This window comes from Orbicella franksi, chromosome 7, assembly GCF_964199315.1.
Source record: "Orbicella franksi chromosome 7, jaOrbFran1.1, whole genome shotgun sequence".
Taxonomy (NCBI): domain Eukaryota; kingdom Metazoa; phylum Cnidaria; class Anthozoa; order Scleractinia; family Merulinidae; genus Orbicella; species Orbicella franksi.
In genome coordinates this window covers 28939025-28966524 of record NC_138151.1, presented here as the reverse complement: position 1 = coordinate 28966524, position 27500 = coordinate 28939025, and the positions used below count along the sequence as shown (strand labels likewise).

The 27500-nt window shown below is 38.8% G+C and overlaps 2 protein-coding genes and 1 long non-coding RNA gene across 5 annotated transcripts in view; all 3 read right to left on the bottom strand.

The window, feature by feature from the left end:
* Window positions 1-1095: 1095 nt before the first annotated feature.
* On the bottom strand, window positions 1096-8141 carry LOC145493065 (uncharacterized). 2 transcript variants are annotated; one of them, XR_014050089.1, is made up of 5 exons: window positions 7683-8141; window positions 5304-6855; window positions 4864-4935; window positions 3531-3615; window positions 1096-1985 (listed from the first exon to the last, which is right to left on the bottom strand). It is a non-coding gene; the product is annotated as an uncharacterized LOC145493065 (long non-coding RNA). The 2 variants fall into 2 exon arrangements; XR_014050088.1 differs by lacking the exon at window positions 7683-8141 and adding an exon at window positions 6957-7571.
* A 1369-nt stretch (window positions 8142-9510) lies between these two features.
* On the bottom strand, window positions 9511-19160 carry LOC145492116 (hormone-sensitive lipase-like). The gene is made up of 7 exons (XM_081471450.1): window positions 18041-19160; window positions 16743-16982; window positions 15019-15198; window positions 14317-14436; window positions 12162-12348; window positions 10391-11370; window positions 9511-10254 (listed from the first exon to the last, which is right to left on the bottom strand). Exons 1-7 carry the CDS (start codon window positions 18593-18595, stop codon window positions 10021-10023), a joined length of 2496 nt encoding a protein of 831 aa, XP_081327576.1. The 5' UTR covers window positions 18596-19160; the 3' UTR covers window positions 9511-10020.
* Window positions 19161-20704: 1544 nt separating this feature from the next.
* Window positions 20705-27500, bottom strand: part of LOC145493442 (NADH-ubiquinone oxidoreductase 49 kDa subunit-like) — an 11092-nt gene continuing 4296 nt past the window's right edge. Inside the window, exons 9-16 of one of the 2 annotated variants that reach the window (XM_081472913.1) lie at window positions 27002-27087; window positions 26055-26174; window positions 25841-25892; window positions 25419-25496; window positions 24794-24889; window positions 24559-24642; window positions 23991-24048; window positions 20705-23314 (exon numbers count right to left, since the gene is read on the bottom strand). In XM_081472913.1, the coding sequence (XP_081329039.1) occupies window positions 23277-23314; window positions 23991-24048; window positions 24559-24642; window positions 24794-24889; window positions 25419-25496; window positions 25841-25892; window positions 26055-26174; window positions 27002-27087 (612 nt within the window). In that variant the 3' untranslated portion in view covers window positions 20705-23276. The other variant, XM_081472912.1, reaches the window with a different exon arrangement.

Below are 27500 nucleotides of genomic sequence, written 5' to 3'. Positions count from 1 at the left end.
CCTTGTTATGTACATAGGTTTTGTTGAAACAGAGTAAAAAAGTTTCGAAAACTTCTCAACAAGAGGTATAAATTTTCACGGTGGATTATTCTGACATTGCTTTGACATAACAAGTTCATAAAATATACTGAAGCGGCCGAAGATATTTTGCGTTGTTTAAGGAGTAAACACCTTTGTGCTACCAGATATTGATTATTTTGTGGTGTTACACTTTGGTTGTTACACGGGAAAAGAGAACGGAGAAAAAGGTCGCATCGGAAGAGAAAATTATCTTATTTCGAAACTTAATTGGGTTATAACCATCGAAATTGGGCAATTTTGCGGGGGGAACAACGATTGGATTTTGATTGATAAGTGTTCTTGCTCCTGTGCAACTGGTCGAAGTGTACCATCTATATTATCGCATGACAGAGAAAGATATGAAATGGCAAGCTAAAAACAATTCAGATCAAACTATTGGATATAAAACTAAACTCGGCTAGTTGACACGGTTTTTCACGGTCGCGGGCTTTACGAGATTTAAAAAATCCATTTCGGAATTAAATTTTATCTTGTCATGTCATCTTTTTCATGTCTCGAGGAACTCTTGCATCCCCTCGCACAAAAAACATCGGAAGTTAATCAGTTGAAAGATTAAATTTGAAGACTGTTTGGCAAAAAAGTATTTCGAAACGGAAGAAAACCTATCTCAAAATATTAAAAAAATTTTTCAGTGCGAGGTGATGCAGTAGTTTTTGACGGGATTTTCTGTCAATTGTTGCCTTTGAAAATTTCTTAGCGATCAAAAACTTCTGAAGGGTAACGTCTTTCAAATTTTTCTCAAAAAAGTTGTAAGGGGAAACGCTGTGCAAATTTTTTCAAATTTTCCCGCCAAAAGTCTTAGTTTTTAAACGTGAACTTTTCCCTTCACGCGTTTTAAGTTAATTTAACTGATTTGTAATTAATTAATTAAGTACTTATTGCAAAACAATAAAATTTAATTAAAAGAAAATAGCAAGTGGTGGTTTTTATTGTGTACATTGCTTTAGCATTGTTAAAAAATAAAGACTATTAAGACACTACGGCAAATAGAAGTCAATTAATTACACACGCGTCTTCAATAAATTTTATTGGCTTTCTAATAATTCAATTAAAATTCATTACAAACAATTTGAATAAGTAAACAAAATAAAAAAAAATTGCGCTTTTAAAAGGGCCTGGTAACTAGTCAGAATGTAGGCTATCTCTTTTACTATTTTTTGACTATGTAGGGTTGCCAAAAAGAAAAAAAATTCTGCGTTTTTGAACGGAGTCTAACCAGAAATCAAGCATATACTTTGACTTTTGATGAGAAAAATCCTACATAGTGCAAGATTTTTTCCACCAAAAGACTCGGTATATGTTTCACTCAAAACCAGACACCATTTAAAATTGCAGTCTTTTTTTCTAAGGACAATTGTTCCACTAAAAGACTTAGTTTGTATTCGATTTTTCTTCTTGGCCCTTTTAAAAGCGCAAACTTTATCATCAATTCAATGCGTCCTCGAAAACTAGATAGATTTCAGTAAATTTGTGATCATATACTGGACAAATAGACAGTAATTTCAACAAGTTTAATAACGTAACTTCCAGGCTGAAAATTCTGGTTGCAAAAACAAATCCAGGTAATACTAATACATTCTGTATTCTACCTTAATTTTAAAGCTACAAACTTGAAATACAATTCACGCATCCTCGAAAACTAGCAAGATAAGAGACAGTCTTGCAGATACTAGACAATTTGACAGTAATTCCATTGTCTTTTTTTTTCACTCTTTTCACTAATACAAGCTCCGCTCTAACAATCTTTTGCATGAAACTCAACCGAGATAAACTTTGTCTTGTAAATCTTATATCTACCTTACTTTTAAAACGTGATCCACTGAAGAAACATATACACGAAGTCCTTGCTTTCCTTCGCTTCTTTCTTCGTGTTATGTCGCTGCATGTATACTTGCGATGGCAGCCTGAAAGAAGATAAATACAACGTCCAATCAACAATGGGTATACTGAGGTCCAAAGAACAAAATATACATACAGAGTATATTCGACTTCACTAAAGTTTACAAGTTGATTCTCTCATGGGAAATGCGCCTGTCGTTTGGTTATATCGTCATTATAGAAATACACGGAGTTTAAATAATGATAATAAGAACAACTTAAAACGCGGACAAGCAGCTACACGAAATAAATAGCACCGGCTAAAATACAGCACCGGCAAAACAGCACACTAAAAATTTCAAGGCCAAAAATATTCGCGACAAGAATGTTCGCAACAAAACATGCAGTATTTGCAGGTTCTTTCTGAGGATGAATTTATGCGTGAACTTATGATCGTGAAAATATGAAAATAAAAAGCACTCGGTTAGCTTAACATTTTTACAGTATTAAGATTAAGGTAATCAATGTAATTTGCAGGACGCTTATGACCAAATACAAACAAAATTGAAATATTTACACAAGCGAATAACAAGACAAAGTTGCTTTAAAATTCAAATTGTTGTTCAAACGCAATCAAATCGTTTTCTTAGAGATACGTCTCACAACCCGACAGCTACAGTTAGTTTTGACAAGACGGTTTTTTATGAAACTACGACCGAAAAGACTTTCACTTTGACAGCTATTCAAGAACATTTCCCAGTGGTATCTGAAATCCCAGAGAGAAATTCGCACAACGGTGAAAATCCAAAAAATGTCATGGCGAAAAAAAAAAAAGATAAATAAAAAAATAACTCCGTGATTTGAAGCATTTCTCTCCCACTATTAAAGTTTTAGCATATGATGAGACTAATGTTTGTAACCTAGCAAGTTCTTTCACGTGCATTTTCAAGACACATGCATAACTCTCACGTGGCACTGTTATTATGCTCTACAAGGTGGTTCAAGCTTTTAAATCTATGGATAAGATCCCTTTGTTTGTCCACCCAAATTGAATCCATGCAGTATTTTCATGTAGTTACTATAGCAAAGCAAAAATAGGTACATTTTTTACTTTGGCACTTTTGAAATGATAAAGTACATTATCTTTTTCCACAAGAACTTCAGGTCTAAATTTCCAGGCAGTCTGGTTTTCTTTTTGAGTTTTCTAGACAATTCCTTTTTGAGATTACTTTTTAAATCCTCTTTACTGTTTCATAATGATTATGTTTGAGACTGTCAGGAGAAATTTTAAGCTGATCACTCATGAGGCTTCACGGCTAAGGAACCATTGATACACGAACTGGAAAACAATTGGTCATTCCAATTGTGCCCTCGTTTCACAATTTGAGTATTCATCAACAACAGTATCTCGGGCATTGTATTCCTAAGGAATGTTTGTAAACCTAACCCTGAAGGGCTAGGGAATCTGATGAGCCATATAACAAGGGTTTCTTGAAATATCTGAACCAAGAAACAAAAACACCTCTATTCGTAATCGTTTAAATTCTGTTTACATTGTGTACAATTATTCCGGGTACATGCACCTTCTAGTGATCATAGACCCTTCCTTTTAAAAGAAAATTGTGACTCACCTAATAACGGATGCAATGTCTCAATTTGACTCTTTTTCCTGTTGAGTCTCAGCACAGCCTTTAGTGTTTCTTCTCCTTTTTCTATCTAGTAAGAATCAGGAAATGTTTTAACCTTTTATTAAGCAACTAAAAATAAACCAAAAAATTTGTAAAGTTTTTCTTGCTTCTCTGTTTTGTACATGCATCTAGTAAGAAAAGTTCTGCAAATGTTTTTTAAACCTTTAAGTTTTTCAAACTACACAGTTAAAAATAAACAATCTGATTTTTAAAGTTTCAACCCTACTAGGGTTAATTCCTGCATTGACGGCAAGGTAAGGTCTTCATCTAACCTGCGATCATACCACCCTTCCCTTATATTAAGATGCCAGGAAGGAGGGTGTATTTTTTTCGTATTCTACCTTTTTCCTTTCCAAAGAAAAAAAAAACCACGCCTGATCACAGGTTTGCCTTCATCAGGCCAAGTGATCCAAACTACCATATCTTATCCCAGTGTCTGTTAAGCATCAACTGATGAGATATCTTTCTACTCCCCTCCCCCACTTAAAGTGTCTATACGGCCAACAGGGTTTTTGTGGTTTTGGTATCTCTATAACATCTAAAAATGTATTCAAACCAAAACAAAAAAATAATTCCGGTGCTTTTTTGTCATGAAATCAAGCTTTCCGCTTCGACCGCACCCAATGAAGTTGACTGCGTAATGAAAGATTGGTGATGAATGATGTCACTTCAGGAACATCTCAAAGCTTCATGTTTTTATTTTGCTTGATTGACAACCACATTGTTTCACCAACTTCGGTTTGCTGGCTTTTTGTCGATGAAAACTCCTAACCACTACTGAAACAACAGTGACCTGAACGAGCAGGATTTGGCAATTCCTAACTTGACGTCACGACCCATTCAGAAACCCAGACTCTTTTTTTGTACTGACTCATAGTCAACTTCATTGGGCGTGGCTGAAGCGGGAACTTTAAAGTTAGATCATTGGGCATTAAAATGTCGGAATCCAATTTTTTTTTTCTTAGAATACCTTTTTACACATTGTTGAGATACCAAAACCACAAAAAACCCTTTTGCCTGTATAGACACTTTAAATGGGATGCCAGTCTGTTGCAGGGTTAGCCCCTGTTATTCACCCAGGGGTAGAGGGAGGCACTGTAAGAGCAACATGTTGTGTCCAAGAACACCATACAGTGCAATAGCTGATCCGTGAAACAATAACATTTCTATTTGTTTTAATTTTCTGCCTGCATTGTGTGCCATTATTCCTAGCTCAGGTAACATCAAGTAACTGATAACCTCTCCAACAAGACACAAGTAAAACACAACGACTCACCAGATGTGGAATCAATTGCTTCAATATGAATCTTTCTCCACATAAGCCTCAGCACAGCTTTCTGGTTTGTATCTAGTAAGAAATGAGAACTGTTTTAACTTTTATGACAGCCTCAATCTCTTATGTTTTACAAACTACACAATTAAAAATAAGTCATCAAATTTTTAAAGTTTAATCCCTTCTTGGGTGAGTTTGGACTATGAAGGTAAGGTAAAGTCTGCATCAGGCCAAGTGATCTAAACTTCCACAGCTTAACCCAGTCTCAGTTGCGCCATTATTAGGTCAACAGCTTGTGCTAGTTCTGTGTTTCTATCAAGTTATAAAAACACAATTTTTAACCAATCAGCACACGTATTTTCTAAGGAGTGTTTTCTAAATTAATATTTATCAAATTTATATTAGTAACCGCTCCAGCCAAACATGAAAAGATCATGACTCACCTTATACGGGATCTAATGTCTCAACGTGAAATTCTTTCCAAGGCATATAAGTCATCACAAAGATTTTACTGTTGCTTCTCACTCTGTTTTCTATCTGAAAAGAAATAGGAGAGGTTTTAAAAGCATTCAAGTCTTGCAAGCTCTAGAAAAACTGTAAATTATATGAAACAAGAGGCTACAGTCTTAGATGAATGGTAGAACAAGACAGGACAAACATTGTCAATAACACGCAGATAGCAACAACTACCCAAAAAGGTCAACCCCCCCCCCCCCCAATCAATTTGCTTTACCAATAATCTTGTGTACTGAATGCAGGATGTGTATGCTGGGGAGATAAATAAGGTTTATATAACAGTCATGCAGCTAGAATTTGCCTGTCATACAAACTGCTGGGCAGTCATTAAGCACTGGCAACATTGTTGCTCATTCAGTACTTCAGCATCTAATCAGGGGCATTTTGGCAGGATTCTCTTGTGTCCCCTTATCTCCATTGACTTTAATAGATCTGCCAGGTTATGGATCATTTAGACTCAATTGGGGATGAAAACTTGAAATCATTTGTGACTGTTGCTGATGTACTGCAGCACTACTACTGAGTCAGTCTGATATGGGATGTCAAGTTTTTCGTCAATTTCTTTCCTGAGAATCTCACCCAAGTGAACAGAGACAGAGGCAGCAGTCAGTTTCAGGTGAGGGATTGTCACTTCTTGTACGATGTGAGGGGCACTCTTCCCACCAGGAAAGAGTGGTGTATACAATGGTTTTCATCGCCAAGATGTAAATATGCTGCTGAGCCATGGCCAACAGACTGGAGCTGTTGTCATTGCCAAAATTTATATGAAAACAGTGTCGAAAACTAAAGTTGCTCAACTGTTTAATCAATGCCACCAGGAATGCCCTCCCCCTGGCCCCAAGGAAGTCACTGGCAAATGCTAATAATATTAAATCGGAGTTCCCACCACTTTTTATAGTTGAGGGTCCTTGGGGTCCCCAATTCCAAAGAGTTGGGGGTTCTTTTTGCTTTTCAGGGGTCTTTTGCCTATTACTAAAATTTTTGGAACATTTTCCTACACCCCAAGGACGCCTGCGCATTAATGGGAACTCTGATATTTTGTGGTCCTATTGGCAACTATATTTATTGGTCAGCAGGACCAATAATGTAATGAGCAACCCATCAGAAACATGCACTCCATCTTTATCTACTACATTACAGTCCCAACAACTATAGAGATCCTTTCACTCAGAAAATGACTCATTCATCCCTTGCATACCCGTGTGTTTGTACTTTCTCTCTGCAAATGAATGTTTTCATGCTAGCATGTCCATTGGGTCCCTAAATTACCATAATATTCACCTCTTGGGTATCCTTCTACATTATTTAAAGCACGCTATTTACTGTGGTTAACCTTTTTTCAAGGATAAAACTGGTTATAAGTTAAAAGGCTGCTTACTAGCTGTTGCTATCACTCGGCTACTAATCATAGTTTCCACGTTGAAATCATTATGCCCGGTCTTGAAAATCTAGACTTCTTTCTGTTTGATGCGTTTCATTCTGTGGGAACAAACAATGTACATGTACGAGAAAAAAAGAGGCTGTCTAAAATCCACCTGGAGAAGACCTGCAGAAGCAGAACTTCAGGCTCTAAACCTTACCTGGGGGCAAGCTTCACGGCTTGCAAAGGACCGACAGGAATGGAGGTGACTTGTTGATGCCCTATGCGCCACTGGGCATTTAAAGAACTGATCATCAAACAATGTACCTGTACAAGGTGACTCTGAGTTACTACACAAACTTTCATGTTGTACTCTATGATTACTTAGTTTTGTATTCTGCACCTCAATAAGCATGTGCTGATGACCAATCAGAACTCAGCAATTGTTTTCATTGATATTCATAGCGACAGTCGAACCTCATTAATACAGACACCAAAGGGACCATGGGTAGTGTCCTTATTAAGCGGGTTCAGTGTAAATTAAGTCAAAAATACAATACTGTACACATCTTATTGGAGCAAAATATCAAGATATAAAACAAAACATTAACATCAACAAATTGAACATCCATAATGTATTGTAGTCAGGTTCCCAATGTAGTGATTTGACTGGGAAACTTTTGATATTCTGGAAAACTAGTAGCTGAGGAGAGGTGGTTGCTAACAAGAGGTGGTCACAACCGGAGGTTCAACTGTATGCAGATTTCGAAATGGTAAATTTCTTATTTTAGCTATATTGATGGGATCTTTTATCTCTAAATACTGCTTCTGACCCCCCCCCCCCCCCATTTATGGGAAAACTGGAGATTCCCAAAATGTGCCCTCTATAGGAAGGGGGGGGGGGGGTGCAAATAAGAAATGGAATGTCCCAATATCAAACTCACACCTTCTCCGTTCACAAAAGGAAAAAATTTCCTTCCTTTGTTGTTTTTCTCGAACAACTTCACCGCCCTCGTGTGACCAAAGATATTGATAGTCCTGCTACCATCATCATCCCAAATAAAGGCACAACTGATTCCTAGCTTACTGAGTCTGTCACACTGGTAACTATAAAGATGACGGAGTGTTAGTTCACCGTTATCACATTGTAAAGGCTATTGCCTTTTAAAGCAATTACTGTGGCGGGATTTACGAATTCCACCTGAGTTAGCCTAAATAAGAATCCTAGCACTATTATAGGCGAGCAATAACCACACAAAAAGTCCTAAATATGACGTGTTAATGTCATTGCCATGTGCTCAAATTCACCTTCTAAAAAGCACGTTTTCTTCCACTAACATTAACTTCTGCAAGTTACTTCTCAATTTGAAGGAATAAATCTTACCCGTGATAATATAGGAAAAAGCCACAGAAGAGCAAATAAAAACAAAAAACGCCAAAATGTCTCGCCTTGGAAAGAGAAACCCGCCATTACTTTCGAAGGCATCATGCTTCTGGACACGTGATCTTAGATTGTACTTACCTCGTTTCCAGGGTTCTCTCTGTACCTCAACATCAACTTGTTACACGGCCGTACCTTTTGCAGATTTCCTAGTGGCAGGTTTTTTTTAAGTTTATCTCATAACAACGGAATATTCATGCGAAGATAGTTATAAAATCAAAGCTTACTGAATGCGGTCTTTTAAATAAGATATGCTCAAAGACAAAAAAAAAACCAAGAAATAAGCCCCTGGTGCCGTAGAGCAATTTGAACTGGGTGGGGGGGAGTTGCCTTTGAAAACGGAGGTTTCACTCTGATGTTCCTCGTCCACACCACTCCGGAGAAATTTAAAACGCAACAATCACCGGATCTGTGTTTGAGGAAAACTCGGCCAGGGAAATCACGATTTTAGTGACGCCATCGCTTTTGGAAAGCTCCGTTTTCAAAACGTTTTCCGTCCAAACTAAAACGTAAAACCGGCGTCTTCAAATTCCTCCAGTTTGAAGAGCGTTTTCGAAAAACTCCGTTTTCGTGACGGATTAGTGTAGATGGTAAGCCTAACCGTAGAAATAAAGCTGCGTTTTCAAATTTCTACGGCGCAGTGTAGCTGGAAAACATTTGATGCGCGTTCAGAGTGAAAAAGCCGTTTTCAAATTTCTCCGGTGTATTGTGTGAACGTGAAGTTCTCATCAAACACAAGTGAAAACGCGAAATAAAAAGGAATGAGAATAGAGCTTCAAATTTTTCCGACAGACTGTGTAGAGAAAAATCCTGTGTGTGTGACACTGGTTAAAGAGCGTGTATTCGCGTCGAAATAAGTACAGGGAGTCCAAGAGGAAAAGAACACCCGATGGGGGTATTTATACGGTAAGGTGGGCACATATGGGAACGCAAATACCTAAGAAAATGGCAAAAACCTTGAAAATTTATAAGACCCTGACCCTTGAAAATGTGTCAGAGGTTCAACTAGCCCTGAAATGCCAGTCATCTCCCGCCCTGAGCCTCATCCCCAGGATGAGGCTCAGGACGGGAGATGACTGGTATTTCAGGCTACGGTTCAACATAACTGTAGAAAACGCTAGAGGTTTCGAGGGTTAACGCGCGTGTATCCGCGAAAAAACGCGCGTGTCCGCGTTGAAAAGGCAACAGAACATCAACGAGTGAAAAACAAGATGCTCTTTAAAATTAAGGTGGGAAAAAACGTGCAGAACGCGCGTTAAATCCAAAAGAAAGGTAAAAAAACAAACCTGAAAACGGTTCAGAGAGGATAGAAAACGCAGGAGTCACACATAACTCATCAAAACACATCAATCTTTTATTACTATTATCACTCAATTTCATTATCTCTTATGATTTTTGGGCTGATTCGAGTGATTTCTTTTCATGACATCATTATTCTCAAACAAATTTGTACATTTTGACGCTGTGTTTTAGCACAGTATTAACACTTGAAAAATATTCATTAACTTAATCCCATTTATTAGCATTTGCCTTAAATAAGTATTTCTGTCTGAAATGACAGGATTTTGAAATTATGTTCCCGAAAATGCACAATTTCCACTCAAAAAAGTTTCAACCGTGATTCAATCCCTCTTAATTCTTGTGACTAAAAACTATTGCCTTGGCAGATGGATTGTGGCCATTCCAGCAAAATTGTTTGAGGTAAAAACACGGCCTAAATTCACCCTCGCCTGCGAGAGGTTCCATGATGTCACGATGTCACGATGTCACGCAAATCATCTTGTGATAGAACGTGAAAATTGACAGGCGTTACTCGAATTTACCGCAAGTGTTGCGTGACAGATCAGTACACAGGAGCCTTTTCTGTTCGGCCTATTTTGCGCTTTCCTGACAATGATCTTTTCAAGCAGGCTATACACAGGTCGTTCCCTTCCCTTGCCTCTTGACTGACAAGATGGAAGCTCAAAAACCCGTGGGGTAAATCCTCTAAGATGTACAGTTCCACGTCCTTCTCCAGGGAGCGAAGCTTTCGGGCAAACTCTACCGAGTCGTCCAATATGGGATCCAGTGTGCAGGCCTGAAGAAAATAAGTTAGAAAATATAAAGAAAATATGTTAGGCAAACATGTTCTGTCTAAGACAGACAGACAGACAGACAGACAGACAGACAGACAACCTTTATTTAAAAAATTCATGAAGGGCGAAGAGGTTTACCAGTAAATCAACTGGAGGCAAGTGTTTCAGCATTTCATCAGGAGCCAGCAGTGGCGACATGTACGGGTTCTTGGAAATAGGAAGGCAAACTTGGGACATAGACGTGGTCCTTGAATGCGACTCGTCATCAAGCCCCACTTCCTCGTCCTCATCTGGCGGTGTTCCCGCCTCAAGATACGCTCTATCTTCAGGTGCATCAAGAGAGAACAAAAGGAGCTCTCCAGAGGGGCTGTCTGATGATTCCACTACGTTCACCACATGGCACTCCTCGATGTCCTTATGGTAGTGCACTCCTATATGGTCCGTCTCTCTGTGGTCTCTCTGAGGACTTGTGGGTCTACTGGGTACAGTGTCTTGTGAGTGTTTTCTCGACTGTGGATGGCCCGATAAAGTGCTGCTACTTTCGCAGTCCTTTTCATGATCTGAAGCAGCATGTTCGACGTGTGTTTCTGGGGAATGATACACCACTCTATTACAGTCTGGCAAACCCCTTGCACAATCATAACCAACAGCTGCTTCGCTACTCGAGTTTGCTACGTGGTTAACAGAAGCGGATTCGAGACTCTGTGGTGAACTAAAACAGCTGTGAAAACTCTCCGGGCCCGATTGCAAATGAGCATCTAAATAACTACTGCTTCTTGTGTTCTTGGTCTCCTTGGAGCCAACTCTAAAGAGATGCAGCAGAGAGTTTGTCTTGGTTCTTCTGCTGACAACATTTACCGGTTGACTAGTCTTGCCTGTCAGGGATTTAATGGAATTCTTGGTGCAGTCATCAAATGGTGACTTGCCCATGCCGGAGTATGCCGCTAGACAAGCACCCAGTACTCCTGTGGGCAGGAGTGGATCCATGAGGCTAAGAAGACGGGATGGCGAGGGTACCCACTGTACATTGAATGGTGCATAGGCCGCTAGTATGGAGTCTGGTACGCGGATGCCATATTCAACTGCACGCATGCTCAGTGAAACACACAAGTTACCACCTACAAAACAAGTACATGGAGATTACATGAACGAAAACCAAGCGGGGGGAAAAGGGCTACAAGTAATTTTATGAGACAAATCGGTTGGGTTCTGCAGAAAAACTCCTCTAATTAGCGAACTGGGAGAACAGCTAACTTGATGTTGACTTCAAGTTGATACATTTTAATCCATGCAGTATTTGAACCCCTAAACAACAGTTTTTTTTTTCAAAAACTAATCACGCAAACTATGTTCTGTTGTACTTGGTAATAAATCTACGCATGTTGGAAAGATAACTGGGACTAGAGGTTATTGCAAATGACTCTAGAGTGAGAGGTCTGGGTTTCGGGTCACCGTGCTGCATTCTTGGACACGTAATAACAATTTCCTTTATTTGGACCGAACTTTTTTTTCAGTTCGCGTCAATCTAGGCCGCGTTATTTTCAAATACCTTAATTAACATTCTAGTTTTCTATAATAACTTGTAAAGAAGATCTGATATATTTTGCAAAAAATTCAAACTTCTAGTCGATAGATTTTCTTCATTTTTCCGCTAAACGTAGAAAATCGGTAGAGAAAATGATTCATCAAAAGAAAAATAGGGGTCACCGAACGTCCAAGATCGTTAAATCCAATGTTATTTTATTACTTGGCGCGCGCTCTCATGTATGACGTGGCGTGTGAATTTGCGTGCGCAGTAAGGATGCGCAGAAACAATTAGCGCGAACCTCCTTAATCTTTAAATTCTACACTATCCACATACACCAAGATAATGGGGACAAAGATGTCACATATTGATTACAATTCTAACCTGCAGAGTCTCCAGCCAAACAGAAACACTTTCCAGTAGTTCCCAGTTGATCAAAATTGTTTAAACACCAGGCGTACACAAAGAAGCATTCTTCCAAGGCGCGCGGGAAGGGTGCTTCCGGGGCCAGAGAGTAATCTATAGATAGGATGGGTACACCAAGCTCACACGCCCATGTACGTAGGTACATCTGAAAAAAAAAAAGTGAATTGCATTATAAAGGGTTGCTTAACCACAAATACCATAGCCTGCGCACAGGCTCCCGGCGAGGACGGAAAAAAATTTCGGCGAGCGCGAAACAGAAGAATTCCGAGAGCAAAGCAATAGGGGCGGGGACAGGGGTTCGGGTTCACCGGGAGCCTGTTCGCAGGCTACAAATAACATACGACTTGGTAAAGGATTTAACAAAACTGTAGGAAAGGGCACTCTAAAAGCGGTAAACATAGACATATCGACTCCTCTGCGTTATATACACTCTAAGAGATTCAGTCCTTGACGGCGAATTGTCATAATAATTTAGGGAGTTTAAGAAAACCAAGACGGCAACGGCAACGGGAACGTAGCTAAACAAAAGATTTAATTAGGAGAACAATGGCTGTGCACGTGCGTTACAATTCTCGGTACATTTCTCTACCGTCCTCGGAAAAACAACAACGTGAAATGGCCAAATTCTGCGTTGTCTGGGAAACGTGAACCACGACGGCTAATTTTTTAAAACTCTTTTTCAAGTTTATCGCTGTGTCCCAGATTCAGTTTCGTGATAGCTTTGACAGTGATAAACAAAGTAAATGACTTTAGAGTATAGCGAGATTCGTAGGTAAAATATAAAGTCATTTTTTAATCGACGTTGTCCTCGGCGTCGCCGTCGTAGCTTCTTAAACTCCCTAATAATAAATATCGCTCGAAAAATTTTGCTTGAAAAGTCATTTTGCGACAACTACACTGAAACGGTTGAAAAACGTACAAAATTTAGGTTTGAAACTAACCAATCAACAAATGGTAAAGTTTCCTGAGAGGTTCGCAACGCTTCACACTTTGTTGGGTTTTCAATTTCGTTAAGATCTATTGTTCGTATTCTTCAACGTTGTTGGTTTATTTGAGAAAAAGATCCCTATCCATAGTACCCAAGAAATGTTCTCATTTGTTAGCTCTTTTCCAAGTCGCCCGCTTTGAGTAGTCGCACTGTAAAGCAATCTAAAATGTTTAAATTTTCATTATACAATAAAATATATTAGAAAATAGGCTAAAGAAAAAATGATTGGAGTAATATGTTTCTATTTAACAATAAGATTATGAGCTCGAGATTTCTATCACGCACAGAAATCGAGAGCAAATAATTTAATTGTTTTAGAATAAATCTACTAGTCATTCAAAACTTTATCCAAATCCTCTTCACAGACACTTCGAAAACGCCAAGAGGCGGCCGTCATTTTGTTAACAAAGGCACACTGCTACGCTATTCACTGTCTATTTAAACAATAGAGTGTTTCTGTCGAGGAACTATCGGTTGATAGTTGCCCCGCGGAAATTTGATGTTCTTAAAACAAATACTTGCCCGAGAAACGAAGCTTCGAGGGCAAATATGCTAGTTTTAAGAACATCAAATTTCCAAGGGACAACTATCAGACCGATAGTTCCGAGACATAAACACTCTATTGTCTTTATCGTTCACCACTAAATTTTCTTACGCGCTCCAGTTCAAAATTCACAGTGAATTATTTTCAACTTTTTTAGATGAAAGCCGTGAAAAGTCGTTAAAGCCAAATGTAAAATTTGAAAGGGAAAACAGACAAAAACCCACTTAAAACATTTTAATTGTTTACTTTCTGTAAGCCTGCTTCTTTACAGAAACATTTACACGGACGAGTACTATCCATCCGGGTATTTTCCTCGGACGGGCACTATGGGCTGATAATGTGTCTCCACGGATGAACACTATCGCGTCACGTGATCAATTTAAACCAATAAGAATCGGAGAAAATTTAGTGGTGAACTATAACACCGAATAGAAAATGAGTAGCGTAGCCAATCAGAGAATGGCATTCATGATAGAACGCTACTAAAACTCGATAGAAACACGGAACATGTTTTCTATTTCTTAAGTATAAGTAATCGAAAGTACTCAGAACCTTGCTATTCGAACTGCATCACGTCATACCTCGTGTGATTTTGATGACTGTGCAACAAACCCTCCACCATGCACGTGAAGTAAAAAGCCGTCACTTTTAGGTTTTGGTGATCGGCCATGATGGGTGGAATTCTGTTTGCCATCTTTGCTCTGAGGTTAAAACACAAAAATGATTGGAGAAAATACAGTTATATTGAACAAAGAGCTTATCACTTATCAATAACATAGTAGCCTGTTGCAGGCCCACAGTAGGTGGAGAGAATTGAAAATCAGGCAAGTGAAAGAAAAAGTGAGTGGGCTCTGGGTGAGAGAAGGCCCGCTCATTTTTCATTCCCCTACCTACTATTTTTTGCGCTAACCATGTCACAGTAGACTTGATTCTTTCCAAATGAGAGCAGCTCAATATTGATCCCAACTTATTCCCCACGGGAGAACATGTAATTTTGCACAGTACTATTTTATATTTTTATGCCATCAAATATTGTAGATTGTAGATTGTATCTTGTAATCGTAAAACACAGTTAACACCCAAGGTCTTCCCAAAGTTGTTTTCAAGATTTCTAAAATTGATTTTCCAAACTGTTTCTATGTTCCTATTCCTATATCCTTTGTTCCCAATGTTTTTATTGTGTTCAATCAGCTTACTTGTAAAGTGCGATTTGATATTGCGGTACAAACCAGAGTAAATACTCTTAGAGTGTCTAGTTTTAAAAGTTATCTATCACCTCCTACCTGTCCATCCCTCCACTCGTATGAGAGAAGTCGCACTTGGACTGGGGCTAGACCTGACCAGGAACAGGGGGGAGCAATACTCACAGACTCGCCTTTCAATGTGACAAGTTCAAAAGGATCAGGAGGGATATGGAATACTCTGTTCACCTTCATTGCCGAACAAACCAGCAGTGGAACATGCTAAAATGCAACAGAACAAGTGATCATTATTTTGAGGCTAGTGAGGTGGCGGGTGTGGAAGAGGTGGCGACAAAGATTCAAAGATCGTGTGGTCCTTGTTCAAAGATCGCACGGGTTCCACCCTGTTTATTATTTCCTCTGATCCTCCTAAAGATGAAAAATTAATTTTCTACTGTTTTCCATTTCTTAAATAGCATAGGAATTCATCGGTCTAACCAGACAATGCCAGAAGAAATCATCACTGCTGCAGATGGGACACCATTGCAAAATTTCACAGATCTGCTTTGGCCCGCCTATCTCTCTGCAATGTCTCAAAATGGTACGTTTGGTGACCACATGCTGCATATTAACATGCTGCATATGAACTGTGCAATGTCAAGTTTAAAGTTCTTTCATCTAAATTATCCACCTGGGTACACAATCACCATTTCTTCAATGGCTGCAGACCCACTCTGTACTTTCAACTTGGAAATTTTGCAAAGAGTTTGTGAAACTATTTTATAAGGAAATGATCAGTGTCAACAAATGAAGGCTACTGTCGCATTCACCAAGGTAATAAATGGGTGTTATTGTTTTGTTTGTACTTATCTGTTTTTCCATGTCAAATTAGCATCTAGACTGGTAATGCTTTGCGGTGAAAAATTTGCAAACTAAAATGCAAAAATACGGACTATTTTCTTCCAGCAATATTTATTTATGGCAGTTGCAAAAAGCCTGATGTGGACCTTGCATATTTTATTATTATATGGCTGTGTCTCACAAGGACTGGGAACTATCGAATTCACGAATTTGATTAGCGGAAATCAATATTGAAAGCGGTCTAGATTTTCTCATCAAGACCGGTATCTACACCGGTAATGTTTACGGTGAAAAATTTGCATACTAAAATGCAAAAATATGGACTGTTTTCTTCTAACAATATTTATTTATGGAAGTGCCTGATGAGAAAAGAAAAGTAAAGAGGAAAAACAGACTTTGGCAGAATTAAGTTTAGCTCATTGCCGTTCGCAAGCAAAATGTCAGCTAGTACAAACCAGTTTCATTAAACAAATTAAATTTTGCTTGTTTGCCATATAATAAACATCTTATTAACTGAGCTTAGCCATCTGTATGGGAGAATCTTGACCTCAGTCGTGTGCCCAGACCTCACTGCATTCAATCTGTACTCACTACCTCGGTCCAGATTCTCCCATAAAGACCCCTGCTCGGTTAATTAGAGCTAATTACAAAATAGCCCTTGCTTACCAAAACAAAGAAAGGGGCCAGCCCCACTTCACAAAAAGTGTTATTTCTCAGTGATGACCCCCTCTCTCTGTAGCCCCAGCCCATCTGCACCAATAACCTGCTTGAATACACATGCCATGCGCATTTTTACCATAGACATCTGATTTAGAAGTTTGACATATTGGCTTGTATAACATTTTGCATCAACTTTTGTGTTAGTATTACATTATGCGTCAGTATTCCTTTTCCCGGCGATTGTTATTACAGTTTGTGTCAGTATAATATTTTGCAGCGATTATTACTTTTGCGGCATAACGTACCTGGATCCCATAACCTTCTGTCAAACTCCAGAAAGCTTTGCAAAAATCCATATTAGTCTTCTGAGTGACATCCACAATCATTTTGGCCCTCATTTCGGGGTTCACAGTATATTTCCCACTGTTCAGGAAAGAGACTGTGGCAAGTGCCACACTGCTCATTTTGTGTCGACGATAACCTTCTGCAAACGAGGCCATAGCTACACAAACAACTTGTAAGAAATGTCGTAAGCCAGTGGAGAACTGAAAATAAGCCATATGAAAAATATTAAAATATATGTTTTTTTTGCCATTTTGGTGTGAACATGGGTTATAGATTTTGCTAACTAAGTATACTTAGTTTTTAATGGTGTTTTAAGAATTGTATGATGTATGTCTTTTCACTGGGCTTTCCATTTTCAAACTAGAAGTTATCAATTGAAATAATGTGATTAAGTGTGATTAACCCTTTCAGATCTTAATTTAAAGGCCAGGTCCAAAAACCGGCATGGAAAATGACATATCATAGTGCAAAGTAGAGCCAGGAAAGCTGGATGGTAGATCGTGATTGCCTCCATAATTTCCAAGGAGTAAAAACGTGCTGGTGAATGTTTCTATATGACATACAGCTGATGCGCACAACCATATTCATAAGATTTTCTTTTCAGGAGCTATAGCCTGGACAAGTTAAACAATTTTTTAACTTTTAACATTTCCTAGTTTTATTTTTATTTTTGTTGTTTTTTGCAAATAAGTATTTTTCAAATTTTTAGTCCTTCAGCGATAAGTATATTTACAATCATAGGTTTTTGACTTGTTTATTGTATTGAGAAATTTCATGCCAAACGCTGCCATGGCAATGTTGTAATTTCACATGTGAAATAATTAATTTGTAAATTAATGCTGAAATTTCGTGCCAAAATTGTCCATGATATTATTGTTATTGTTCCTAGGGGATCACATCAATTTACATTAGTAGCACAATCACTTATACTATTTTTATGACCCACTCAGCTAACACTTAGGCCCTTGAATACAAATATAAATATTGATTTTGTTTTCTTTACAGTAGCAGATCCTTCAAGAAAAAACCCCAGTAACCTTCAAATATGGCACACAGCCTAACAGTAACCCTCAGTGAACTAAACATATGCACTACACAGAAAGATATTTTACTTTCAAGATGGTTATCGACTAGTTATGTCAAACTATTATCTGGTGCCGGAGAAGGAAATTGCAAAAACATATCTTTATAAATTATTCTAATGACATTATAAAGTTCACGATAAGCATCATGTTGAAGTTATCGACTTAACACCTACCTGAAATCCCAAAGTTCTTCCATAAAAGCACTCTCTATCCAGCTGTTCAACTTCCAACATAACTTTAGAGTCAAAACTCTCCGGAAATAAATTGTCTGGTACGCTATCCTCGATCACGAGTTTCGCAAATTGTAGCAACTGAGTTGTTCGTTGGAAAACATTGGCAAATGCCTCCACTTCTAAGCTATAGTGATGCGATCGAAAATAAAATCTGTCTCGATGAGTCTGGCAATAAGCGGACAGTTCTGTAACGGAACGAATGCATTGTTCAACGAGTCTTAGCAAGCTCCTGTAGCCATTTCCTTTAGCGTCAGTGCTGTAATCGTACTGTGGTGCCGCCTTCGCTAGCAAAATCGCACCTTCTTCCAAAGAATCTATAGTTGATAGCATCAATTTAAAGCCATCATAAAACTTCTTGTAAACTGCTTTGGACTTGTATTCTTCAAAATATCCTGTATTGTCGGCAAGGATTCGTTTCAGGTGACTGAAAAGACGTGGAAGAGAATCGTAGTCACCTAAGTTGAGGTTGTGGGAAGCTTGCTTCGTGCCCGCCATCTTGAAAACCCGGCTCGGCTATTAATTAAGAAAATTCAATAAACACGACGCTTAACACTCTTTCTAAGCCTCCGATTTTCGTCAAAGCCCTCCATGCAGGTGGAATCTGTCCTCTAGCCACCGAAGGTAAGCATATTTCTCATTTTCAATCTCCAGACAGCTGCAATATCTAACCGCAGAGGGTGGCATGTTTTAAGAAAACGCGCCTAAACTATACAATCAAACCAAAACAGATTCATAAATTCATTGTTGGCGGTCTCCCTCGTACGCTGATAAACGATATCTGCAGTTTCGCTGATATAAAACCGCCAAAGGTTTCAGCCGAACACGCAGAAAAGTACAATTTTCAGTTTTCTGCAGCCTCGTTCACATGCACATCATCTGAAGTATGGACTTTGGACTGGACGACTGAATAAGAAAAACAGATCCGCTAGCCCGCGAACGCCGACGTATTTGCGGCTATCGCTTGTCCGAAATCAATCTCTCGCAGACGTTATTTTTGGCGGAGACAAGCGACGGCTTGTCTCTGAAGTCCCGGGGGATACACCCTTATATGGGCTATATAGGTATTTGCGGCCCCAAAGGTTAGGGTTTTTTCAGCCGTTTTGGTCACAAATACAGGAAAACTCGGATTAATATCAATCCGTGGATGAAATAATAATAGATTATAATAGGGTTATTATAATCCGGTCATAGATTATTATAATCCAGAAATAGATTATTATAATTCAGTAATAGATTAAGGCACGGCAAAAAATTGGAAGGATTAGATTATTATTAATAATATCAATCATCAGACATTAATAATAATATCAAACCCATCAACAACAATAGCCCCTTCTATGACGTCAATCCTGAAACCCTGTTCTTCAACACAAACTCGTACTCCAAGTCCAGTATATATGCAGACTGTCCCTTTTATGAAATGCTCCCGAGGAAATGGCTATCTCTATAGATCCAACTCAGAAAGGCTAAGTCTTTCAGAAATAACTGAAAAGGATTCACGGATTTTGATGACGTGCGCACTGACATCCCTTTCACTTTGTTATATGGGTGTGTCTATGTGAGCTTTTGGCCGAGTTGTTGGAGAGTGAAGGAAATGAAGCTTTCCTAATGACTTTTCCTGACCTTAACTCGTTTTAAACTTTTGTTCCACCATCATGAGCCTTTTTGATATCACTAACTAGTGAATTACAACTGGGGGCATAATATCTTTCCATGTCAATCAAGAAAGGTACGGTGACCTTAAACCACAACTATAATTGAGGAATGACATCAAGAGTTCATAAATATAAATCTGTTTACCAGGAGATATCATTCTCCAACAGAAAAAATAAAAGAGGACATCTTAGAAGCTGATAAAGCTTCTACATGATGTCCACTTTTACATTTTCTGGGAGTGGATGGATAGCAAATTTTAGGCAGAAAGGTTAAGTATTGTGTAAGGCGTCAATGAGTTTTTGAGTCTGCTGGAGGATATGTGCGCCTCACTTTTGTCCAAACGATAGGAAAAAATACCAGGGGCGGACCAGAAATCAGATCAGAAAAGGGGGCCGAAGAAATTGTGTTTTTTTTTGGCGATCTCATAGCTGCTTTTTGCCAACCGAAAACTCGTTTTTTTGCGGATCACGAAACCGGTTTCGCCGACAAAACCAATTTTCCTGACCTCATCTCTGATGAAGGAAAGATCTGGACATACGATGATACACTCTGGACGAAAGGACAACCAACACGCATAAGGCGCGGCGATCATCATGTACTGTCTGACAAATCAGCGAAGAGATTGATAGAATTAAAGCCATTGAGGGAAAGACTCATCATAGCTAGAATTAACTCCAAGCACGCCAAACTTACTGTCATCACGAGCTACGCGCCCATATAGAACGCCCTGAGGAGGCGAAGAAAGAGGTATTTTACGACCAGTTACAAGAAGGCATTCAAGAGGTACCATCGCATGATAAGCTGCGTGTGATTGAGAGTTCAATACTCGTGTTAAGAACGACAAAGAAAGCTATTCTCGAAAACTATGCAGCACTTTTAACATGTAAAAATAACCCTGCACAACCTTCCAATTATAGGGTGACAGTTACCCTGAAAACTGCTATATATGGGAAAAAAGCCTGGTTCAAGAGAGGCAGAATATATGATTATTCGGCATCTTTTGAACCCTCTCCTCTCCCATCGGACAACTTCTGACTTTTCAGAGAGGGATGGGACGAAGAGCCTTGTGGCTCGCTACCATTGTGGAAGTTACCTACCCTATTTCGAGGGTAGCGACGCTTTCAAGGATATAAAGTAATTTCTTTATAGATGTCCTACAAATAGCTAAAAAGGCATTACCTTATGTAAGCCTTGAGCGAGGACCCTGGCACGATTCAGAGTTCTTCCAGTCTATCAAAATAACAGTGATAGGGTTGTTTGATCGAGGCCAGTTTCTCACTGCGTAGGCTAATAGGCCTTTGGACTTTAGACACTTCGGAGCATTAACAGACCTTGCGACGGTGCGCGCAAGAATTAATAATCGCTGCTCTGCAAGGAAATATCCTATGATGGGGGAGTGATGTGCAGAGGTGCTAGGTGAGGTGGGGTGGGTGGCAGGTGAATAGGTGCAAGCGAATGCGATGGGCGTAGCTAATATGGGTGTCGTCCATGTGAGCTTTTGCCGAGTTGCAGGAGAGTGAGGGAAGTAAAACCTTTCTTGTATGACCCCTACTCGTTTTTCTCTTCTCTTCTACATCATCAGCCTTTTTGATCTCACTAACTGGTGAATTACAGCTTGGGGGCCTAACGTTTTTCCACGTTGCTACTTTTCTCCGACAGAAAAAACTAAAGAGGACATTTTAGAAGCTGATAAAGCTTCTACATGATGTCCACTTTTACATTTTCTGGGAGTGGATGCGTAGTAAATTTAAAAAGAAAGGTTAAGTATTATGTAAGGCGTCATTGAATGTTTGAGTCTGCTGGAGGATAGGCGCGCCTCAGCTTGTTCAAACGATAGGAAGACATATCAGGGATTGACCAGAAAATTCATAAAGAGGAGGCCAAAGATGTTGCAGTGGAACGCAAGTTGTCCTTCTCCCTCCCTCCCCCCACCCCCTCAAAAGAGTGAATGAAAACTTCCGCTCTTAAGATAACTGGTCAATTTTTGTTTAAGAAAATACTCGGAAAAGAAAAGGGGCGCGGCTCCCTCATAAATGCGCCGCAACTGGTCATGACGTTTTTGTCAGTGTTGATGCGATACACGATTCGCGTCTTCTTGCGCACAATTCGGTGTAGCTTATCAAACTCGTTTGTTTCTACATTTTTGCAGTGAAGTCACAATTGTTTAAAAAAATTGCCAGTAGTAGATAAAGTTTCGTCAGGGACTGATTTTAAATACAGACTGAAATAAACTGCAATGTTCCGCATCAAACTCCCGTCGCGCTCTTCAGTTGCCGTAGAACTTGTAAAAACAATAGAAAAACGTTTTTTGTAATTAACCATTTTCCCTTTTCGCATTTTGAAGTAAGCGAAAACATTTAGATAGTGACCTAGCAAGCGTGCTACACTATTAACTCGACAATTTTTCCAAGCCAAGCTTACCTTGACAGTGGAGGACAACTGTCCGATGAAGGAACAAAATTTTCTTTTCTCTTTGTTATGCCACGTTGCCGTGGTAATAAAAGCTTTACTTACGTCCCCCGCGCGCTAAAGCTTCGAAACTCACTTCCACACTGTACTTTCAGATTAAAATATTTCCAAGAACGGTAGATTTGGACCAGTTCCTTTACTCAATCGGCTGGCAGCCATATATCGTTTTCAAATGATTGCCGTTATTAATTACTAATTAAGTAAAAACATGCAACCGGTGCCAAGCGATGGAAATACATACGCCTGTGGTATCAAGCGCGCGGAAAATTGCAGCGAGCGGCTCGCGGGAATATCACGGCTCTTGACTAACAGCTGCGCAAAAGACCACTATTGAATCCTAGAGAAATATTAACATCACAGATTGCTTATTTCAATATTCTTTATTTAAAATTCAAATCTATTTTAAAATCTAGTCAATTTTATATTTAGTCCATTTTAGCCGTCACGCAACGATTTTCTGAAGAGAAATGTTGTGTGACGATCCAAACAAGGACTTCGCAGACGGCAAGAAAGCTAAAGGGTCCTAAAGTTCATCAGAAGTTATACTTCAGCAAGGAAAACATTTACATTCATGTAGACTTAAGCTTAACTTGTAACAAACTTGTATTGTATTGTATTGCATTCTGTATTGTATTAACTATTTTAAGAGTTAAAAACTTTTAGCTTTTAAAAAAGCTATTTAACAGAATATAACTACAAAAAATACACAAAGAAGCTAAAAGTCGCACCAATCATAAAATCATAAAATGAAATAAAAAATTTTTACAACAAGTGGTTTAAAAACAACTGAGAACTAAATGTTTGGTCTTAACTATCGCTTGGTTAGCTTTCTACAATTATTACAACTATGCAGTTTATTAATTACTTACTACAGGTTACTACCACCTTCTATTTAACATCCACTTTCTTAGTTAGTTTCATAGTCTGTAGATGGTATGTAATACCTAACTTTAACCACTAAATGGATTTTTGTTTTTGTTGCCTGTACTATATAGGCAACTACTACTCGGATTATATATCCTCTATGTACAGAATGGACTCAATATCTTCCTTAGCGATCGATTTCCCCGAACACAACATCGAGAGTACCTGAAGAGACAACAAGAAGATTTCTTATAAAACAGAAAACACTTTTAATCTATCCAGTTATAGACGCAAGAGTTGAAGTTTGCGTGAACGAGAAGTTTAATGGCCGAGCCGCAGGCGAATCTTTCCACGCAGGATATCAGGAGAGTACTTAAGCTCCGTCCAAACTACGGCGGAGGAATTTGAAAACGCAGCTTTACTTCCACGTACGGTTAGTCCTACCGTCCACACTACTCCGTCACGAAAAGCATGGAGCTTTACGAAAACGCCCTTCAGACCGGAGGAATTTGAAAATGCAGGCTTTGCGTTTAGTGTTTACGGAAAACTCTTAAAAAAACGGAGCTTTTCGAAAACGATGACATCACGACAATGTGATTTGCCTGCCAGAGTTTTCCTCAACCACAAATCCAAAATGACCGGTTATTGTTGCGTTTTCAAATTCCTCCGGCGTGGTATGGACTGAAAACATTTGATGCGTTTTCAGAGTGAAACCTCCGTTTTCAAATTCCTTGGCGTAATGTGGACGGGGGCTTAGACACAGCTACTGATTGGCTAATTGCGTATTTGGGTCTGCCGAATGAAAGAATCCCATGATTTCCTACTAAAAGCGGGCGCTACTGACCCGAAAACAACCTGGACATGAGAAGGAAAATATAGTGTGGGCGAGGGAAGAACCTACCCATAATTGTCACAACATCTGCCAACATGTGGCCAGTAGCCAATAAATTCATACCAGCCTGGTGAGAAAACAAGGTACACATGGTCACTTAGGGAATCTGTACCCTGTTTTTATTTTAACCTTGGAACAGATTACGATAGAGAAGAAAGGAAAACACTTTAAAAGAAGTTGACAGGTTCTTTAAAAATTTACCCTGCTAGGACAACCACTCAAACTGTCTGATACGGTAAGTAGCAGAAGAAAAGAGAAAATGTTTTTAAAGCATTGTTTCGTTACGATAATAAAATACACCAGTTGGAAGGACTCAGAATCAAATTATATCTTTGTAAGATGAATGTGGTGTTCCATTTTATCATTGTTAAAAATTTGCACTGTTGAGGCTAGTGATCAAGCGACCATCACAAGGTTTCTCATTGCGCCTGGCTGCCAGCAATACAGAAATTTGTGGGTTAGCGAGTCAAAAAGTTATTGTTTAGTCATATTGTAGTTCGAATCAATGAGAGAGGGTTGTTCAAAATTCCTTAATAAGTAAGACTCCATAGTTTGAACTAACATGAAGATATCTCACCAGGTGCGCAAATCCAGGAGCTTTAATCTTACAGCGGTAAGGTTTGTTGGTGCCATCCGCCACCAAATAAACACCAAACTCACCCTGACAACATTGAGAAATCAATCAGTTTTGTTAATGCGTGCATTCAAGAAGTAACTAATTAATGAGATTAATCAAATTTGAGGATCTAACTGTGCAATAAAGGACAGAAAATGTGACGTCTTAATGTTTCGTTTCACATGGATGTTCATACCTTCGGAGCTTCAATTGCTGTGTAAGTTTCACCCGGGGGAACTTGGTAACCTTCTGTGAAGAGCTTGAAGTGGTGGATAAGAGCTTCCATGGACTCCTGCAGAGGTCAATTAACAGCACCATCACATCTGGAGGAAATTATTACATTCATTTTGATCGAAGTTACAAACCTTCGGAATGCGTTCAAGAAATGGCTTATTTTACAGGACAAAGTGTTAGAGTATTCAAGGTTAGCAATATAAGACAAAACAAGAAGGTTAGGGTAGAATATGACAGGGTAGAGTAGAAGTCGGAAGTGTGGCAGTTCTCCTTAGCTTGTAATTCTATTTGCCATCATAGTGCAGCATCTGCTATTGTTTTGGTGATAAGGGCATTGTTTCTGTTGTTTGTTCTATTGTTCTCAAAGGGTATCGAGCCATTCGAGGGGGGGTGGGGGGATTGTGCACCCCCTGCACCCACCCCTAGACCTGCCCCTGTACCTGACCCGTAGAAGTTGGGTAAGGTCACATTCACATGAAGGACAAAGAATGTACCAAAACCCATTATTCACGTCTGCTAAAACCTGATTGAAGAAGTAGATGTGACCTCCTCTTAAACATCTAAACATCCATGTGACTAAACATTACCTTCATTTCAGACCTCTTTGGTGGTGAGATTTTGGCATCATCAACTTTTATTTCACCTGCAGGCATCCAGTTTAAACACTGAAGTGGGAAAAACCAGCAGATAAGTAAAATATATTTGATTATAAAGAGATACTTGTTGACTGATCAGGAGTTTTCCTGTGCTTCATGTAAGCTACATGTATTGGCTTCAAGTTTTGATTGGTTCATTTTTTTTGTGGTACTCAACTGAAAACTGCTATATGCATAAGGATAAAAATAATTTAGTTCAGTCAGTGTCCCGGCTGGTTCCAAAGGTCTGCATGGTCATAACATTGAACATTGAGGGCAGGGGTTGTGGGTTGGGGGTTGGGGGTAGGGTGGCAGGCAGTGGTATCTTTGCTCCACTATATCTGTTTAGAAATAAAAGTATTATTATTACAAACCTGATGTATAATTCTTAAACTCTGCCGCATTTCCTCAACTCTGATTAAATACCTGAGGGGTTAAAAAGACATAAAAAAAAAATCAACAACAGCACACAAGCGAATTCAGTTTGTCATGAGCATCTGGGACTTCAAAGAAAATATTGTCAGAAAAAGACAGGATCCCAGAAGGAACTGGTAAATACAACTTTTTATTCAGTATTGCTGTACACACCTGTCATAACAGTCTCCATTCTTGCCAACAGGAACATCAAAATCCACTTTATCATACGCATCATATGGCTGTGATTTACGAAGATCCCACTTGATTCCAGAACCACGTAACAAGACTCCACTAGGTGTGAAAACAAAAACATTAATAAATAACTATTTTGCTTTAACTGGAAATTATCATGAGCATCACTTTGTCAAAAATAAAATAACATAACATAACAACACAGTATGTTACAATGTCCAGATTGTTCTGTAATGTACACCTTATAGTTGGCCCCATGCTGGAGCTGTTTGTTGGGTAAAGTTGCATGCAATAGCAGATTTGCACGTTGTCGTCATTTGACTACAACTACTAGAATTCCTTTTGTTTTCTGTTATTATAATTTTATATTTTGAATTCCCAGTGGGTTGTAAATAACAATTGCCCTGATTAGCAAAGAAACAAAAAAAGGGAAGGATTCTGGTAGTTGTCATCAAATGACACCATCATGCAAATCGCCTATAATACTGGCAGACATTTTACTCATTCTGGCATAATTTATGAAAGTAGTGTACATTATCACTGACAATAGATAGGGCAGAGATATGGATTTGAAAAAAAAAAAAAAAGCTAAGCAGACAATTTGCCAGTTCTACCAGAACCAAAATCTAAAAAATAAACCAACTAATTTTATAGTTTGAACTCGCTTCATCGTCCACTTGGTGTCCTTACCATGGTTTGGCAGTCAGGGAGGAGGTACTTTGTTACAATGTCACCTTCGTTTTCATCAAAAATGCAGCAAAATCCCAGAGATAAATTCTATTTGAACTTACTCTTGTCACTCACTGGAAAAATGGCTAACAGCAGACTGCCAAAGTGGAATTTTTCCATTCATAAGGAAAAACAAATGTGTTGCTTAATTGCTGTACTATTAGTGCAGGCACCAACTAAAACACAAAATCACAAACCTAAAACCCCAGTTCAGTGCATCTTCTGCTGATACTACCGCAATATCAACTGTACGCTGTTTCCAGATTCTGTTGTTTGTCAACATCTGAAGATTATGATACAATAATAGTCATTTATCGAAAAAATTCTGGAACCTAATTGGTTAAATATCAACAGGCAGTTATTTGGGCATTTACTGGTAAGTTAACTTCATAGTCATGCCAGTGATCTTGTGATCTTTTCTCAAAGATCTGAAAATCAAACATAACTGCTATCTGACTTTTACCCAAAACTCTAACTTTTCTTTGTTTTTTCAATATCTTTGTCTTTTTCAAATATAGTCAAGACTTGTGTTGCCCAATAGGCAACAAAAGGGACCCCTTATTTGGTCATTAATCACACACGTATGATAACAGAGTGATCATAAATTGGTTTCCATGAGTTAGAGATTTGCAAACTAAGCTCTTGCAAAACTACTTACATTTATTTAATAAAATAATTTATGCTACAAAATACCAT

Bases quoted from the DNA above. Each gene is read 5' to 3' on its own strand.
- LOC145492116 (XM_081471450.1), bottom strand. From the start codon at position 18,595: ATGGCGGGCACGAAGCAAGCTTCCCACAACCTCAACTTAGGTGACTAC. The intron at 16,983-18,040 runs GTAGGTGTTAAG...GCTTATTTTCAG, and splicing joins GAAGAACTTTGGGATTTCAG to TTCTCCACTGGCTTACGACA. The intron at 12,349-14,316 runs GTATGACGTGAT...TTTTTTTTTCAG, and splicing joins AGTCATCAAAATCACACGAG to ATGTACCTACGTACATGGGC.